This window comes from Thunnus albacares, chromosome 1 (genome assembly GCF_914725855.1).
Source record: "Thunnus albacares chromosome 1, fThuAlb1.1, whole genome shotgun sequence".
In the NCBI taxonomy this organism is placed as follows: domain Eukaryota; kingdom Metazoa; phylum Chordata; class Actinopteri; order Scombriformes; family Scombridae; genus Thunnus; species Thunnus albacares.
This window is the reverse complement of record NC_058106.1, coordinates 15,333,837-15,353,285: the sequence shown is the minus strand read 5'-3', so window position 1 is coordinate 15,353,285 and position 19,449 is coordinate 15,333,837. Positions and strand designations below refer to the sequence as shown.

At 40.6% G+C, this 19,449-nt stretch overlaps 1 protein-coding gene across 3 annotated transcripts in view; it reads right to left on the bottom strand.

Moving 5' to 3' along the window:
- The window catches only part of tln2a (talin 2a), a 96,009-nt gene that overhangs the window by 3,178 nt on the left and 73,382 nt on the right, over positions 1-19,449 (bottom strand). For 2 of the 3 annotated variants that reach the window (XM_044345606.1, XM_044345614.1), the window contains exons 33-58: positions 18,795-18,888; positions 18,488-18,577; positions 18,256-18,378; positions 18,004-18,147; positions 17,119-17,280; positions 16,686-16,826; positions 16,336-16,517; positions 15,009-15,141; positions 14,412-14,513; positions 13,933-14,103; positions 13,554-13,700; positions 10,700-10,801; positions 9,853-9,972; positions 9,417-9,563; positions 8,099-8,265; positions 6,931-7,114; positions 6,479-6,604; positions 5,017-5,133; positions 4,578-4,763; positions 4,270-4,377; positions 3,890-3,995; positions 3,526-3,531; positions 2,989-3,113; positions 769-957; positions 500-682; positions 226-351 (exon numbers count right to left, since the gene is read on the bottom strand). In XM_044345606.1, coding sequence (XP_044201541.1) covers positions 226-351; positions 500-682; positions 769-957; positions 2,989-3,113; positions 3,526-3,531; positions 3,890-3,995; positions 4,270-4,377; positions 4,578-4,763; positions 5,017-5,133; positions 6,479-6,604; positions 6,931-7,114; positions 8,099-8,265; positions 9,417-9,563; positions 9,853-9,972; positions 10,700-10,801; positions 13,554-13,700; positions 13,933-14,103; positions 14,412-14,513; positions 15,009-15,141; positions 16,336-16,517; positions 16,686-16,826; positions 17,119-17,280; positions 18,004-18,147; positions 18,256-18,378; positions 18,488-18,577; positions 18,795-18,888 — 3,481 coding nt within the window. The remainder of the gene's footprint in view (positions 1-225; positions 352-499; positions 683-768; positions 958-2,988; positions 3,114-3,525; positions 3,532-3,889; positions 3,996-4,269; positions 4,378-4,577; positions 4,764-5,016; positions 5,134-6,478; positions 6,605-6,930; positions 7,115-8,098; positions 8,266-9,416; positions 9,564-9,852; positions 9,973-10,699; positions 10,802-13,553; positions 13,701-13,932; positions 14,104-14,411; positions 14,514-15,008; positions 15,142-16,335; positions 16,518-16,685; positions 16,827-17,118; positions 17,281-18,003; positions 18,148-18,255; positions 18,379-18,487; positions 18,578-18,794; positions 18,889-19,449) is intronic. The other variant, XM_044345623.1, reaches the window with a different exon arrangement.

The following is a 19,449-nucleotide window of genomic DNA, read 5'->3' as shown; positions in this document are numbered from 1 at the left end:
AATTCCCTAAAAAAAAAAACAGAAACTCACTCATCCCTCACCTCTAGTAGTAATAAAAAGGTCAATAGGGGCAGAATGTGCAAGCTGTTGTAGGATTAGAATAGATCTGTAATTAACTGATGTAACACCTGATCATACACCAGCACCAAGTGAAAAAAGAGAAGAAAATTCCTATCTAGACAGCAGGAGCTTATCATAACATTCACTGCTGTTTGACAGTTTTACCTGTGCAATTCCACCCACAAACTTTGTCTTGACCACCACGTTGTCTTCATCAGATTTATCGAATGCTGCCTTCTGAGCCGCCCGCACCAGGTTGTCTGATGCCTTCTTCACAGCATTCCCAGCGATCTGTTGGAAGAAGAGAACATCAGAAAAAAACAGCATGAAAAAGCAAGGAACACTTATGATTATTATAAGATACCCTTTCCATGTTAAGGAGGGCTGATTGCTGCAGGAAGTGAGCTAAATTGCGGTCTTGTTTGGAGTTTGACTGTACCTGCAGTCTCCTCATGGCCTCAGAGTCTTGGTCAGCCTTCACCTTACAGGCCACCAGCAGCTGTGCAGTGGAAGCTGCCACCTGTTTTGCTGAGGAGATGAGTTTCTCCTCGCTGGCGTGGCCTTGCACAGAGGCGTTGGCTGCCTCACACAGGTTGCTGGTTGCTGCTGCTACCATACGAGCCTGACAGAGAGAAAAGCAGAAGAATAAGAGTTTAAGTCGTTTTGTTGGCAAAGTTGTGAATGCATAAAATGACCTTTCATACTTACAGCAGAGATGAGGCCCTGGGACCACTGTCCATCGTCCACAGCATTGGCTGGAATGGAGCCCACTTTGCCTTGAGCCACCAGCTCTCTCTGGGCAGCTGAAGCCGATTTGACCAAAGCACTGGTGGCTGCAGCGATGGACTTGGCTGCCTCCAGAATCTGCTCCTCGAAGTTCAACGTCTCGTCCGCTAGCTGAGGGAAAAGGAAACCAATCAGTTAACCAGGCTTGAGTTTGTTTCTTTTACTAACAAAACATGAATCTAGTGTTCATTTCAGTGAGTCACATTTGATGATACGAAACTCAAGTCGGAAAATAATTTCACTGAATGTAACCATATTCCAATACTTCAATTTATCACTAAAACAATAGTGCAGAAGTATTATACTGTCCAAATAACAGTTAAGTCTAGATTGTTGCATTTAAATAAAATGGACTTGATTCAGCACCTTTAGGTGCCATTGCCTATGTATGAGAGACTTTGTGATAGACATCTAATTAATCATTTTCTTGTCAATACTGATGTAGTTTGTGACCAAGAAAAACAAAGATGTCTCCCAAAAGCTTCACTTGGCCAAATACAAAACATCTAATTAAAGTGCAACAGCTGATAAGAAGCTACTGCAGATGTAAACGAAGAAGAAACAAGACTCAGTGTTACTGTACACATCCAGTTCTACTCAAGTCTGCCTGTTTAAACACACACACACACACACTTCCACACACAAACACATTCACACCACAAGTCTGTAGACAGAGCGGGACACTGTAGGAATATGTTTGATATATAGTTGGGACTGAATAACAACCTAATATATCAAACATATCAGACAGAGCCCTGCAGAGAAGGCCTCCGGTGGTGGGGGCAGGCAGGGAGGGAAGGAGGGAGGGAGGGAAGGAGGGGGTTAACTGGGAGCCAGAGAACGTACAGTTTACTGGGTCAGGCTTTATCTAGAACTACCACAGATGGATGAATGGGTGGAGGAGGAGACGGAGTGGCAGATGTGTCGTATAGAAGAGGATATGGCCAAAGATAATCTAATGTGGATGCAGTGCGGGAGGTTTCAGTGAGTTTTCACGTTGTATCAGATAATCAGCTACAGTGAGAAAAATTAAAATGGTAAAATTTTAATGGACATGGATACTAAACTGGGTAAAAAGTGAACATATTAGATTGTTATGGGCAGTTCACCTTAAGAGACTCTGATTAAGTCAGTCTGAAATCGAGGTCAAAGAAACTTAGATGGGAGTATGTGAACAAGGAGGAGACAGCACAAGAGACAGAGCACCCTTTCTGTGAATGTCACAACAAAACGTGTCATTTTGTTACTGTGAAATCACACTAGCTCCCAATATTAACACTGAGACTTAAAGGTGCCCTGTGGACCAGTCACTCACCAAAATGCATTGTGTGTATCCTTGGAGTCTAATAAATGTGTTGAATGCATTTGCAAAGCCATGTTTAAAAAAAAGTATTTTAAATCATTCATTGTTGACATTCATGTTTACTAGCTTGCGGTCTTCTTCGTACCTGCCTTTGCTAACACATTGTTGCGTATCTTGACACCAACTGTCGATCGGTGGAATAATGCGAGAGCATTAGCAGGACCACGTATCATGTCACTCGCATGCATGTGTGCATGTATGTGTATCATTGTGCATGTGTATGAGGAAAACTAAATGAGGAGCCATTCATAAAAATCTGCTTCTTAGCACTACTAGAGGTCAAAAACTCCACAGGGTACCTTTAAATAACTACAGAACACAAAACAGAGATGCTAACAAATAGGCACACAACACTGAAAAAGGTTAAGGAAAAAAAAAAAGACTTTGCTTGGAAAAGTTGTCTCATAAATAGAAAATAGAAAATGAAAAAAAAAAAATCAAGTGACATTACACACTTTAAATGCCATGTGACTGCATTTTTATTGGCATCTAAGAATTGAGATATAAATCTACTATCTACTATGAAAATTCCCTTTTTTTTTTTTAGTCATACTGTCCTGTGATGTAGGATATCACACTGAATATTTTCTTATTTGGCTAGAAAAGCCTATCACAGGCCATGTGGCATTAAAACATTACACTGAAAACAGTACAAAACCATCTTTTCTACAGCGCTGTAGCTGTTTTAGAACAACCCTCTGGTGATATAATTATCTCCGTCTTCACCTCACCATACACTGAAAGAGTCCTATTGACTTATCATCCATCTAGTCACTCACCTTGGGCTTGGCTCGAGGTTTGAGCTGCTCCAGCTTCTTAGCTGCCGCTTCGATGGACGCCGCTGCTCCAAGCAGCTCCGTTTCTGCAATCACAGTCGGGTCCTCCGGGTCAACCCACTCCGAACCTGAGGCACGCATGCACACACACGCAATTAAGATACAAAATTAAAAACCGTGATACTGACAAAAGCTTCAGAGAGCAGTGTGTCAAAAGATCATGCCTCACAACAACAGCACCAACACTGTGATCACACAGAAAAACCGAGTGCCACATATCACCACATCCCATGCATAGCTGATGAAGGCCACACACTGCCATTCACTGCAAGATGGAGTGATTTTTTTTTATTAAATGAGATGGCATGTAAAAACAAAGCATGATGGATGGAGCTGACTGTATGTACTCGGGAAGCTTGGAGAGCAACTGAATTTCAAGATGAGATTAAATGGATTGATGTTAGCGCTGAGAAGAGAATGTGTTGAGCAGCTCACAACTGGTGAAATCAGTCACAGTACAGAAAAACAATGCTAACTTACCTCCATCTGTGGCAAGAGAAGGAGGACAGGGATATTACCAAATGTTTCTTTAAAGGAATGTTTCTGTTTCTCAATTGTTTGGGAAATTAGAATGTTTGTCTTTGGTTCAAAGAATGATCTGGTTGAGAGACAATTTTCCTGGGAAGAAAATAGATGTAGCAGCCTCCTACTCAGGAATATAAACAACCACTAAAATCAACCACTACAACTGAACACGGTTTGCAAGATTTTGTTGGAAGCTTCATTAGTAAGAATATAGAAGTTACTACATCACATTTAACACTGTAAAATGAGTCAGTGTGTGAAGTCAGGTGATGTGCTCACTGTGTGTGTGTGTATGTGCAGGTGTGTACTTGGCCATTACCTTTCATGGCCTCTGCGGTCTGGATGAGCTCTGTGACGGCTCCTGCCACTCGTTTGGAGCAAGCCGCCAAATGCTGCTTCTGTTCTGCGGTGGGCTTCTGCAGCACCTGCACACACACATTAAACACTTGAAAAAATGTACAATATGGACCACATTTTCCTGGTTGCAGGCTCTACCAAAAATGAGCTAATGGCCTTCACCGAAATTGCTAAAATCAGGGGAATTATTGCACTGTAACAACAAAAACAAATAATTCTTTCCAGATTTGAACAAACCTAAACTAAATTACAAAATGTCACAAAAAGACACCAAATGTCAGACCGAATTACAGAGAAATTTGTATAAAATCATTCAAAAGCTCCCAACAATGTACAACTTACCAACAGCACTTGTTCCAGTAGATCAATGTATCCAGTTGTACACTCTGATCCGTACGTCAGTGCTCTCTTCTTCACCTCAACGCTGACCTCTGCATGATAGGCCGCTTGCTGAAAGACAGCAAAACAAGGAATGTTGACCTTTAGTTTATAGGTAAATTGTTGTTGCAAAACTGTTTAAATTTTGGTTTAATTTTTAGAGGGAATAACTGAGGTAAGCCAGTTCTTACTTACATATAGTATATACAGTATTGTGTATCATTTAACAACATTAAGACATTATATGTAAGGTAAAAAAAAAAAAAAAGAACCTTGCAGGTAGTAAGCATGTCTGAAATGGCCTTGCGGCTGAGGTTGGCTGTATGGATGATGTCCTCCTGCCGGGCAGAGTTCCCTGCAGCCACTGCCTTAGCGGTTGCCATGGTGATGCCCTTAGTCATGCGAATGAACTCCTCAGGTGTGGTCGTCTTGTTGGGAGCATCCTTGGATTGAAACAGCTGGAAGCAACAAAGAGAAATTTGACTGGGATGCTGATAAAAGCCGAATCTGAACAAAACAAATAGAATGTTTACTGTGTCTGCCCTTTAACGTTACAAAGAGCACATGGGAAGGTGTTTGTTTTAATATACTGAGCAAATGTTATCTGTATTTACCGTATTGATATTAGTGATTCCAGACAAAGACATCAAACTGATATGACATTCATACATCACTGTTGTGTAACATCCATCTATGCACATGTTTCCTCACCGCCATTTCCTGTTTGATACACTCAATTGTGGCCTCCAGCGCTCTGGTGCCTCGAGTGGCCTCGTCCTCCACAGCCTTGACCGTCTTCAGCAGGGACGTCACATTGGTCACCATCACCTGGCAGAAAACGAGAACACAAAATATGAAAAAAAAAACAACAGAAAGTCATTTAGTCATATCAATATTTCTAAACAGCAAGAGCAGTAAAACACTAAAACATTGTTTTTATGTCATGACCATCAAAATTCACAGGTTAGATGACAAACCCCATCTGAGTCTCTCACACTATATACACATAATATAATTTGATCCATTTCAACTTAAGAGAAATAATAAAAAAAACAAAGTCAAGGATAGACATAACTAAAAAAAGAGTAAAAAGTTATGATCTGTAATATCAGTCATGATTTATAGAGTCATCAGTAGGACTGCTTGCATTATACATGTCTACTTATTTACAATATTGCACATGCCATACATTGTAAGCATATTTTGCCCTATATCATGTGTAAGTGAGCTCAAGAGAAGTGGCTTCTTCTATGATTAGAGCTTGGCACATAACTGTGAGGATGTACTACATCAAACTTAGAGATAGGGGGCGCTCAGCACCCATAAATTCTTATAAGACTTTTTCGCCTCAGGATCTAAAACAGTGAGAAACATGTTCTTATAACACATTTTGCTGTCACCGACTGCGAAGCTGGCTTTTTTTTTCAGTTGGAGGTGATAATGAGCAGTGAACAATCACGAGGATTTTATGAATTGCGGCTCTGAAAATCTTCACTGCGTATGTGTTGAAGCCGAGGATTCAGCTGATTTATCTGGATTAGAAATATCCCACTTTCCTGTTATCCGGAGCATCTATTCACTGGCTATTTACATTACTGTGACACAGACCTCAGTTGAACTTGTGTGAACACGGTTTCATAATAGCAAGAGGGGTGTTGCGACTGATTAATGGCATTGCCTGGAGGAGGAGGATGTCTGCTACAGTATACAGTACATATGTACAGCATGTCTTCAACTCTGAATACACAGTTCACCGTAATGCCATGGTGGCGCATAACAGATAGTGAGAATATTGTATTTCAGGTTAGTATGTTGATAGTGCGGGTTGGCAGGTTGGGCAGGGGAATGAAGACAGGGTGACTACTTTCATGTGCTCAGATTTAGGACTCATTAATAGACCCTTTTAATAACAGTTATACTGGGAAATAAGACTACTTTCATGATTGACAAAGACAAAAGTAATTGTTGTCTGTCAGAAAACATAATTCTGTAATTGGTTTGATTTCTTACAAGATTAAAATACCAAAGACTCTCAACATTCTGTCTTCTAAAATATTTAGAAATAAATTAAAGACATAAACCCTTCTGAATATTTAACTATATTGAAGCTCACTGGAGACGTTTAAATTAAATGACATGGTTTCAGGACCTGCAGACACCCTGATCTCCTCACCTTGGCAGCACCCTTCAGCTGGTACATAGACGGATCATCTGCTGCCTTGCCAGAGGCACACTTGGTGGCACTAATGAGCTCAGCCAGAGCCTTGGCCACATCTTTGACAGCATTTATCAGGACCACCTAGGGAAAGGACACAAACAAAGATTTATCAGCAAGCAGACTGGGGAAGGGACAAAACCATGAAAGGTTATTGCCATTCAAAACAAATTTCTTTTTGATAAGAGACACACTGAATAATAAGATAAACAAAACAGAGGAAAATAACGAGACTTAAAATGTAGCATCTTATGGTCCTTTTAATGGCCCAGGAACTACCTGGGGTGTAGTTTGGACCGTCTGACTTGCAGTAGAAACACTAAAAACAAATGCACTAAAGTGACTTTTTAGTTTTGAGTTCATTCATACTATTAAGTTGAAAAGGCCCACTAGAGACCCGCCTGGCTAACCTGCGTCTCAGGGTCATCGGAGCCAATGCTGGTAGCCCCCAGTTTGACCACATCTGTGAGCTGGGTAATGGTTTTGGCAGAGGATTGTGCAGCCTGAGCCAACTTGTCCTGACCGGAAGCTGCACCTGACACCAGCATCTTTGTGTCCTCAACCAGAGCTTTGGCTGTCTTCAAAATGTTTTCCCTGAGAGAGAAGATTAAGAGGCAGTAAAGGAGGAAAGGGAGGAATGATGAGTGAGAAAAAGAAAGTCATTATTTAAAGGAAAGACACAAGCAAAGCTGACAATGATCAATAATTCACCTGAGCTTGTATGTACAAAAGCTTATTCTAGCAAAGTGTCCGATGATTGAAGCCCTGATCTACAAGTCTTAAGCAGAAATTAAATGTAAATGCACATTGAATCACATCTCCTTTCAAATCAAAGGCGTTTGTACATCAAAGCTGGTGCGAGCACAAGGAGAATAGGTAAGATTATGCAACGAGTCAAGTCCGTTATTTTTCTAAAATTGACAAGGGAAAAGTGTCGGAAGCTACTGTAAAGTTTTTTCTTGATTTGTAAGGGAGCTGCATGAAATAATTTGAGATAACAAGTGATTCCATTCCCTTTCATCCTACCCCGGCAGGGCTTATCTACATTCTCTACAATTTCACTAACCATTATCTGTAAGGATGTACTTTATTAATAATTTTTGGTCATAGCATGTAATATGGCAAGTCTTGCCTTGGATTACTAGATAACTCTCTCTTTGAACTCCATTCCTTCAAAAACAAGTTGAACATAAGCCAAACCCTTGTATAGGAACATTTTACTAACACATTTGCACAACAATGAGGCATTTCAAACGATAATTTCTAACTTCTAAGTAGTCCCTTCTATTTCAGCACCACGGGAACCCTTCAAGTGAAGTCTTTACTCTGAGAGCAAGAACAGTGAGAGATGTGACACTTCCTCCATCTTTCAAACCCTGAGGGTAATTTGTAGTCTCTAACTCAAGAGATTTTCTCTCCTTGTTCACCAGCTAATATGTCATCCTGTCAGTTTTAGATGAAAGATAACCGGAGGGCAGGCTTTAGACTCCAGTCAGGTCTTGTACTTGTAGACTTAGTGATGTCACCTCACACTCATATATGCATACAGACACAATCGGGCACATTTCCAGCTCTAACCTGTGGTCGGCGAAGGACTCCTCGTTCTCTGCGTTGAGGGTGCCGGCAGAGGCAAACATGATGGTGGTGTCCAGATCGGCGATGATGCCGGACACAGCGCTGGCTGCTGTGATGCAGGCCTGTGTGCCCTTGTTGCCTGCTTGGAGGGCTGAGAGCACCAAGGACACCTGAGGATACACACAGATACCACAACCTTACCACAACCTATCATCATACAGGTGAGGATGTGCAGATGTCTTGACATCAGGCAGAGACTGGCTGCTGCTGAACACACCTTTACTGGTCAAAACAGTGCAAAAAAAAGAAAAAAAAAGCAATGATATGGATTCTGATGAACACCTCTAGATTGTGTTGTTTGTGATATACGTACATCTCTTTGGAAAATGATAAATAATGCCTTCAAGAGAAAAGTAGTCACAAGAGGATTTAAAAATTTATGTGACAGCAAAATATTATGTTGGAGCAAAGCAGCATGCAACATCACTCACTGAAATGAGTACACGTCAATCTAGTTCTGACTTCATTTGTTTTCCTGTGTGGCAGTGGAGAATAATTAACTGATGTTTTTGGACTCTTGCTACTATGAAAAAGGTATATAATATCACACATCTTTAGAAAAAAAAAAAAGATTAAAATGGTCAGAATCTGGGAGCAGCATGAACACAGAGGACTTTGTTTGCTTTCACCACAACGCCCCAACTGCACATCTGTACATGGTTGCTGGACTGATTCAATATGATCTGTGCAATACTTAAGCATGAATTATTAAACCAGACTGCAGAGAAATGTATTTTGCCAAGGACTATGAATTAAACAGTCAGCCTTTGAAGCATAAACATGCCTGTAGCGAAGGCTTTCTTCAAAAATTCTCTAATTTCGGAGGCATGTGATAAAATGGTTTATAGCACTAACCCTCTTAAATTGTTGATACCGTGACAACAGAATCACTTGGCGTGAACTACACAGCTAGAAAATAATGCTTTATTATTACAATGAAGAACAACACACACAGTTGATTTGGCCCCAGAGATAGTTTGATGTGGATGAAAGCAAATCAGGGAAATCTGCAGTTCTGAGTGAATTGGTATAAACATAATTAACACTGATGTACTTTTGATGAAGGAAGTAGAAAACTGGCCTCCTTGTGACAGCCTTGGGTTAATGTACAGGGCAACTTAGATAAATAACTTGAGGAGTAGTGTGTGTAGTAGTGTAGTAAATCAGACACGACTGACACAAATATGTACGTTTCCAGCTAATAAAAAAAAAATAAAAAAAAAATCGAAATCTTAGATCTTTTAATGATATAATGTCGTACCTTCTCAGTGACTGTGCGGGCACAGTCGATGAGCTCTCGTTTGGTAATGCTGTCAGAGGGAGTGATCTGCAGCGCTCCAGCCTTCTGGACCAGGAAAATACAGCCATGACCAAGATCTTGCACTCGAGTCTTGATTTGGAAACCAATCTGGATAACACAGAGCACAAATACAGAACAATACAAATGTATTGAGTAATTATTTATATGCAAAAATACAGACTTGACAGGTAGAGGACAATTTGGATAAAGATAGGAGAATATAAATGATGTGTTTCCTGTATAATAAAAGTTCATTCTCCATTCATTTACACACAGCTAGCAGCGTTGTTCCAGCCAATAGACAGAAAAAAAATACATCTGTCACACTGATGCAGCAAAATTGTGTAATGAGTAAGACAATTTGTCTTTGGGTGACACCCAGGCCATCCTCCCTCACCTCCTCTGGCTCAGCTGTGTGAGCAGCCAGTCGTCCCTGAACAGCCAGCTGGCTGTAGTCCACGGTCACCTGAGAGGCCAGGCCTCCGAGCTCGTCTGGACACGTCACTGATTTGGTCATCTGATTGAAAAAACACACACTGACTGTCAATCCAAACTAAGGAGATGAGTTTACTTCAGGTCAGGGCTGTAAAGCATTCTTAGCAGGGACTTTTCTTTTTCAGCTCACTCTAATACCTTGAAGGCTATGACGCAGAAGCACTGCCTATTATTCTGTTCCATTACATTACAGAAAATATCTTTCCTTTTAAAACAAATTGAAGAATTATTAAAGAATAACTACATCATTTAACATCTAACTACAAATTCAACAGGAGAAACTCGAAGATATACTCAAGATTTATAGTTTCAATGAGTTTGAAATAACATTTCATGACGTCAAGTTGAGTTACAATAAGGGAGTCTTTCCATAATGTTTACACTAAATTTGTCATCAAAGCAAGAGGTAATGAACAAAATTAACCCTTAACTTCATAAGATATACTGTATTAACTATGTGGGTAAGTATACTTGTGTATATATATATATACTGAGTATAATAGTGAATTAGCAACAATCAACAGCCAAATGCACCATGACATTACATTTCTACCAGCTACTCATCACAGTTTGCTGTTTTGGTTGTATTTACTTTGAGTGATTTGACATTTTTGAAAACATTTGGAGTGGAAAGTATAAGTCAAAGAGTAAGTGAAATTATTTCCAACTATTCAACAGTAATGCATTCACATCTCACAGTCACATTTCCACAATGGTTCACTATTTAAACAGTTATTTTGTAGGCTTACCATTTCCTGAGCAGTGACAGCAATGGCCTTGGAGTATTTCACCATACTAGTCTGGTAATCCACAAATGATCCCTCAGGTTCAGGTGGTGTACCCTCATCCAGCTAAAGAAAGAGCGCAGGAGTGCACACAAACACAAACACAGACTGTTAGAACAGCACAGCAATTTTCATTTTAGGCATGATTACTTTGCCCTTCAAAAAAAGATACAAAAAAAAAAAAAAATCAGTAAACATGAAAACAATCATTCAGCTCCTTAGTTGCACTGACATGTTAAATCAAATGTACCCTTCAATTAGAATAATTCTTCCAGGTGCTCAGGCAGCAGTTAATCTGCAAACCAACATAATGTTTTTTCATATTCAGATAAACACTCATTGTAAAGAAACCAAATCTAGTATATGATTACAGGTTTAAAATGGCATCAACTACAAAAACATTTGATCACCAGCTTGCAATGCATAAATCATGTTTCTGCCATTTCTGCTAAATTAGACAGATCTCAACACATCTGAGCGTCATGGCAAAGCCGAAGAGACGAGAGAGATGACACCATGTGGGAAAAGCATGCTGGTGCTGAAATGAATCCGCAATCGCAAGTACATGATGTTTGCTTTGCCCGCTGAGCGAAACAACACCTTAAAAATCTGCAGTCTTGACTAAGTGAATAAAAGCTGAGCCTTTAAAACACGTCAGCTGAAACCGCAGCAGAGAGTGACCATTATGTCGATGGATTATCTGAGAGGATTATCTCCATTTAATCAACTACTGACACACACCTACAAAACAAACCACTTTCATTAATTATTCATGACAAGCAACACAAACAAGGTGCAAAGATGCTGTGACCCACACACACCTGAGCAACCTTTTCACTTTTTTTTTGTAATAACTCTCTCTTACAAACGCGAGCAGCGGTGTTAATTAGTTGATGCTATTCTTTGTCTGTACTTGAGATAAAAGGCTTTTTCTAGCTTCGCACCTTATGTGTTTGCCAATAGTTTGACTATTAATTGGAAGATAGTCCAATTGCCTAATACTGGCTGAGAGTGGGCTTGTTGACAGTCAAAGTTGCTCTGCCTCAGTGGCTTGTATTTTGTATTAATATTTTAAACTTTTTATGGCTCCGAGGAGATGCAGAGGCTGTAATCAAGACGTTAAATGCAGAAACAGGAAATCATGGGTCAAAAGCAAAGAAAAAAGGAAATCGTAATTAGAAAATGTTGGTTGTCTGTACAGATACCAGAACATCCTGGAAAAAGATTAAAGGCATACTATGCAGGATTTTCCTAAAAAACAATGTATAGATTCATAGAAAAATAATCCCTCTCAATTATCACTTATGACCCACTAGAAGTGAGTGGCAGTGTATGTATCTACAGAGACTCTGCCCTTTGCTTGTATTTTCTTATTATTTTGCTGTGACCAGGACGCTTCTGAGCATCAGCCTTTGGGCAGTGGGTGTGTAGCTCCCAGTCAATAACAGGACACAGCACGTGAGGTTGGGGCTCAGAGTACTGACCAGGTTACCAAGTCTCTGCCTCCATCTCTCTCCTCTGCTCCGCTCTGCTCTCTGTCTCTGTGTCATGGATGTATAAAGAACTGCAGGTGTGTCTTCTTGACTGAGGGCAGGTCTGAGCTACACACACTTGCAGAGCAAAGAGGCCTAAGGATGAAGGATGAAACTCTGCATTCACACCGAATCTGGCAATGTGGCACCTTCCCGCAGGGTTGTGCAGAGATGTGAGTGTGTTTATTTGTGCTTTAGAGTAATGCTTTATATATCTGATTCATGGCTTTGTTCTCGCTCAACCACCGCTTCTCTCTCTCTCTCTTTCTGTGCTCAGCTCACTCTGGTTGAGCTGGGGAGGAGGAGCCAACTTTGAATGCTGTGTTTACAAACACTGACTGACAAATCCTGCATAGTATACCTTTAAGAACATTTTCTTTCCTGCCAGTTCCCCTGTAATCACTATCAACTTGTTCTCTTTACAGCACTTTGGCTTTTGCCAATTGCAACGCTTGCCCAAACAACATATTTTCCACTATAATATTTTGCCAACAGATTATGCTAAAATGGCTTTGTGTTGTGTAGTTTCAGGCAACCACATTGGTGGTGCATTACATATAGATGTAACCAAACTCCTTGTCCTTTTGCAGTTATTCAAGGTGAAAGGTACTGGGAGAATGTAGGAAAAGTCACAATGACCCCTTGATTCGGCAGGGGTGCCATGATCACCTTAGGATAAAGATAGATCATTTTTATCAGATTTGCAGCCATATTGTGTTGGAAGACAGGACAGAGCTGTCAACAAACCACCAACTGGTGGTGAACCAGATAACATGGTGGTGAAAGACCCAGTAAACCCAAACTCTGAGAGTAAACTGGGCATGTCTGGATAAGGCATTTGTCTGGAAACATCTTCAACCAACTATAGAAGTAGTTGAGGAGGTTAGGGCAACTGGAGGCACCCCAGAGCACCACCCTAGGAGGAGACCCTGGACTAGGCTCAGAATATGCTGGAGGGACTATACTGTACATAAATAACTCATCTGGCCTGGGAACACCTCGGAATCCTGAGTTGAACCTCAAGACATGGCTGGTTAAAGGATGTCTGGGCATTTCTACTTACTGATGATGGATGAGAGGTGGAGAAAAGATTCAGAAAGGAGAGGACTGTCTGTAGCTGCTATTAAGCCTTATTAAAGATTCAGAGTGCTAATTTAAGTAACCAATTACATTTCAGGCATCCAGGCAAAAAGAAAGCAAATAAACATTGTACTGTGTGTTCTAATCACCAGTTTTTATCAAACATCAAACGTCCTGTAAGACCCACTATGCACAGGGGCACTAACCTTAGCCATGGCATCTGCGATTGAGTCCACCATACCACCCACCATGCCAACTTCACTGGCAGCCTCATTCAGCGTCACCATAATGTCATCAACTGCCTCCTTCATGAGCTGAGCTGCCTCTGCTATGGCATCATGGGTATGGGATGCCTGTGAGTTGTGACAAAAAAAACCACAAGCATTCGTTAAATATTCTTGAGTGTATTACATTAATAGATGGGTTTGTGCATAAAAAACTACTTTAAAATGAAAAACGAATCATAGTTTCAGTGGCATCCCAGTGTCACACATTACCGAGACATGTGAGAGATTGCAAGATACCAGATTATCTTTCCAGGGGTGGAGGAGCAAGGAAAGAGCGTGTAAAGTACAATGGTCTTACCTTTGGGTTTCCTCCACCTTCCTTGGCAGCGTAGAGCATCTGCAGAGCGGACTCAGCCAGGGTCTTGGTTTGGTCCAGGAAAGTCATCTGCTGCTGATGGTCATTCAGCTTGGATGCCACACCCACAGAGGCCTTGATCAGTGGTTCAAAGTATCGTGCCAGCTGGGTCACCTGAGGTGAAGGGTACAAATTTTTATGAGTTCTGTGAAAAGAGTAAAAAATGTGGATCTTTTTCCTCAATGAAAGCGAATGCCACATTTTCAAATTGAAGAGTTTCAGTAAGTGAAGTAAAAAAATGGGAAAAAAAAGAATATAATAATGTAAGATATTGATAGAATGATGTTCATTTTATTTATATCACCCACTCCTTACATGTGGAAATATGTTACACTGCTACCATAATAATATAAAATAGTACTACTTTGTTTCTTCACAATTACGGCATTAAAATAAAGTCATTAACTCCTTGCCCCACATACCTTGTGTCCTAGTTGGGAAGCTTCGCCTCTGGCAGCGGTGGAAACAGGGTCAATTAAATGGCCAATTTCCTGCACGGTGGACGTCAGCTGCTCTTGCAGGGCCTGAAGAGAAGAATTAAAAAGAAATTCGTTTCTGTGTTGCTTTTTATGGGAGACAGAGGTCCATTCAAATGAAGTCAGCTGGAACCTGCTACAGAGCACTACGCAGGGGACTTACAAAGATATTTGCCCCAAGCTACACTAGGTTCTGCTATGTGGATTTAAATTCTTCATGATTCAACAAAACCGCCAAAACCTGTTCTATACTGAGTTCTGGCTACAAATCTACAAATCTAAGGCATATTAATTCCTGATTTACCTAATTAAAATCACTAATGTTAGATATTCAATTTATCAGGAAGACACAAAAAGCAACAGAAGGACAAGCAAAAGAAAAAACAACAATCTGACAATAAAGCTGACTGCGAGAGAGAGAGAAACTGAGCGATGGAGACAAACACCCAGACAAGGACAAGCAAATAGAGACAGATGCAAACATAAAAAAAAAACAGTAGTTGTCTGTGGATAATGTCGTGCCATTTTCTGATGGTTACTTACCTCCAGTGAGATGTCGTCCCTGCTGGGTAAGTTCTGGCTGACTGCTGCCAGAGAGGCCTGCTCAATGTCCCGGATACATTTGTTGATGTTATCAATTGACGAGTCGCACTCCCGCTGGCCTGGGGCTTTGTCCCTGAGAATAAAAACGGGAACAGGAAAAGAGCAGCAACAGAAAGCAATAAAATGGTTGGAAACCAAAAAATGAGAGCAAAGTTAAAGATGATGTATAGGGAGGAAAAAAAGGACAGAGAGGGCGACGAAGAAAGGATAAAAGCAGAAAGACACATCAGAAGACAGGAAGAGAGAAGAGAAGTGCAAATGTTAACATAACTAACACTTATTACAATACAGACAGGTTCCAGGATGTCTTTGTAACATCTTTTCTTCTGGATCCCTCATCTGATTTCCACTCAACTCACATCTGCTGAATTAAGGCCTGGAGGGTCTTGCCACTACACAGGGAGATCAAGCTGAGCAGCCAAATTAGATTTGAAGCCTCTGAGTGGTCTGGGGCACCGGCCACATGGGCAGAGTAAGTTAGTTAAACATCAATTTCCATGCATGATGGCACACTGAAAGTGAAACTGAAATAAAACCCTCAATCTTTGCATGTAATGAGACCAACAAAATAATGAGGTTTGCTTTTAGAGAACAGAATCCATTCCTGTTTGTGTTCAGTGTATCACTGAATACTATTAAAAGCCCGCGTCAAACTCCCAGCACTCAATTTGCAGTCTAAAAAGGAAGACTGCGATAAGGGCATCAGAATTGAAAGAGATGCTAAGCCTGCCGCGCATGAATGCTAATGTGCAGATGTTCTGAGCCGAGCGAGAACCTTAACATTCAGAGCATTTGACACTGGGAATTGGTTCCTCATGGGCATCAGTTTTGTTCTGATCAAGGTCAGGTACAAAAGGTGTGAAAGAGAAGATTAAAAATGTAAGCTGTGGAGGTGTGAGAGCAAGTATTTGTTACACAGTAGTATGCCATTTGGGCATCGTTTCTCAAGGATGCTGCATTAGTCTCACAGGTGTTTTAAAGAGCTAAGTATAAAGGAGTATTTGATAAATGGAAGAAAAGGCTGTACAGTGAAAACATAATTCTGATTTTCTTTAACCTAAGTTGTACATTTAAACTATTTAACAACATCACTGCAGAGAAATGGAGTACAGAGGTATAAAAAAATGGACAAAAGGATTAAAAATGATGAATTTTAAGATGAGAAAAGGATGTACCAATATTTGAAAATCAGAAATGTTGAAGGATCACCTTTATATACTGTTTTTTGTCAGCTTTTCTGTTCTGTTTAGTGTATTTTGTCACTCACCGAATGGCTGTGATGAGACTCTTGATGGAGTCCGAGACGGTGCGAGAGTGACCGGCTAGACCAGACCAGGTAGGTGGGTCTTTAGGGTTGATAACCAATGAGCGTGCAGTCTTGAGCAGGTGGGTTGAGCTGTCAAGCATGGATCGTGCTGATTGGAGGATGGGCTCCTGTGCTGCAGAGCCCTACAGAAAAACAAATTTAACTTTAGCCAGAATGTATATACCAGCAATTATTATAACATCCTTCTGAGGCAGCATAATCTACAACTTGCTATAATACTTCTACTTATCTAATAATAAATGAACAGCTGTCCATGAATACTACAAACTCTAATGTTCACACAGCCTTACTTCATTGCTGATTTGAGCGGGGATGCTGGCAAACTCTGGGTTGGAAGCAAATGTTGTCAGGTTTTCTACAGCCTCGATTAGTGGAGCTGTGGCAACTCGACACCTATTCCTGTTCTCCTCTGAGAAATCACCATCTAGAGCCTGCAGAGGGAGAGAGACAGAATATGAAGGTACATTAAACAAATCTAAGTAGTGTCTATTAAGTAATCCAACCAAGAATCAAGAATGAAACAAATCATTGACAGTAGTTTGAAGAAAACTACATTCTGGGAACAAATATGAGCTGATGTGAATCAATCAAAAAATGTTTCAGAATTGAATGACATCAGTCAGAAAGGATATTACTGTCAATATTACATCCATATCTTTACTGTTATGTGCCATTTCAGGGGAAAGAGTCAACTTTGTGAGAAGACTGGCAAAGCAATCCTACCTTGATGGTTTTGACCAGGTTGGCAGTGCTGTTGGCTACCTCCTTGGCAGACTGGACAAAGTGCCTCTTGGCAACTGGGTTGGTTGTCTTAGAGGAAGCTAGACGGCAGGCGTTGCACAGTGCCGAGGTGTGTTTAGCAACAATTGTGGCTGCTGAGAGAACCTGCAGCGGTATAAAAACTAAAATGTTAAATCAGCAACTGAGGTTTTACAGTATCTCAAAGGTCTCCACAGCACTCATCAAAGTTGGAGGGCTGTATTTGCTATTATACTAGCTTGCATCACCCCTTAAAACTTTTGCTATAGACTGGAGAACTGGAAACTGACTTGTGTAAAAGTGCTATGGGGGCCATACAATCAGTTAGGCAGCTGTTGATGAGGAAAATAAAGGTGATAATGAGGGCAATATTAGACTTTCAGACCTGCAGTGAAGGTGTCAGGCAACAATGAATATATTGAATATATTATACTATTACACCATTCTGGGAGCTATAAAAAATGATTTTAGTGAAGTTCTTGATGATATGGGGGTGAGTAGAGCATGGCTGAATTTGTCTTTTTGAACTGTTTCTTTCAACACATAAAGCTGGCTTTGTTTAAACATGAAAAATGTCAACATATGGTATGGATTCAGGAATATTTTTCATAAGAAAATCTGCATTCACTGTGAGGAGTAAAACAACCAATAATTGAAGCCATATTAAAAAAAAAAAATTAACACTAATCCATGCAACACATGGACCTAAGAACAAATCATGCTGTGACACATCTTTGCAAAGTGAAGATATCCTTCATGTTGCTAACACCAAGGCCTGTTGTAATCTACATTTGACTGACAGTTTATTGGCAGATATGTATATACAGAAAATATTGTAGGTGCATGTACCTGGGAGGGGCTACTGTCTGGGTCTACGAGATTCTGACAGGCCATCTGGATTGCCTGATTGGCTTTAGCAAACTGAATGGGATCCACCAACCCCTGGTGCCCTGCGTGACTGTTGGGATCAGACACACCCACCAGGTAAGAGGCCTGTGGGGAAAAAAACTCAATCATCAACATTCAGCACCATCACTAAAAGACAAAATGACTCATTTAAGAGCTCTTTTAGAATGAGAGATTTATCTCCACATGCTGTACCTGTCCAGCAGCTTCAGTGAGGCCACACAGGGCCTTTGAGGCTGATCCCACACAGTCTCCGAAAGCGGTCACATCTCCCGTCTTACAGTTCTGAGAAATACCTGCCATGGATTCTCCCAGGACCTGGACAGAGCACCAACAGAACGATGAGGGAAGAAAGAGTGGAATGCTAAACTCCGTCTGTGTGCAGAGGTCTTGGTGTTTTGATCACTCGGTTGATTTGAACGCCTACCTTTGAGTTCTCCATCACACTCTCGATGCAGTCGAAGTACGAGAGGTCACTGACGGGCTCGTTGGGGTTGTCCAGCATTCCTCTGACAGCCTGAGAGACAAATGAGCAGTACCTCACTTAAATCAGCAATTTATTTTCACAAAATTCATTCTTGTTACTGTCAGAGAGAATTACTTGAGCTTTTTTTCTTTTTGGCTACGACTCAGATGGACCGTGGTAAATAAGCTTAGATTAAAACTCCCACCAAGCCTTTGTTGATATGAGTGCTGAATGTTCCTGCATCACAAGGTGGTTACATTTTGTTTACCTCCAACTCTCTCAAGGCGTTGTCACACTCCTTCTGGCCAGGAGCCTGCTGTGTACACAGCGTGATCAGCTGGTTAATGCTGTCAGTCACAGCTCTGAAACAAAAAAATAAAACAGAAAAAAAACTACACATTAATCCTTGATGTGTGGTACAATCAGCACCATTAAAACCTTTTATGAGTAAGTTACGACTTTTATGGTGAGCAGATGTCCCAATGCATTTTGGATATCATGAAGAAATAGACTTGGATAATATTCCCATGTCCCAAGAAGTCGTATGAGTTACTTAACTGCTTAGCGATTTGAAAACAATGGTTTTAAACATTGGAACTCAAATATGTAAAAATAAAAGCAGATCTGTAGCTTGTTTTTCATTCTGAATGGAATAATCCTGCCTTGATTTGAACGGTAATTTCCATAACTAATTGCTTGTTACCAGGCGTAGGATGCTCAGATCTTAATATGCATCATCAGAAAATTTAAGAAGCAGCACCATCACACTGACTGAATGAAGGTCTTTCAGACTGGCAATTTTCTTGAGAAGACAGAATGAACATAATTCAGTCTAATGCTTTGCGTGTTATGCAATCAGACTGCATCTTTACAATCTAAATAGGAAATACCTAGACATAGAGCTTCGAAGAAGATAAAACAAT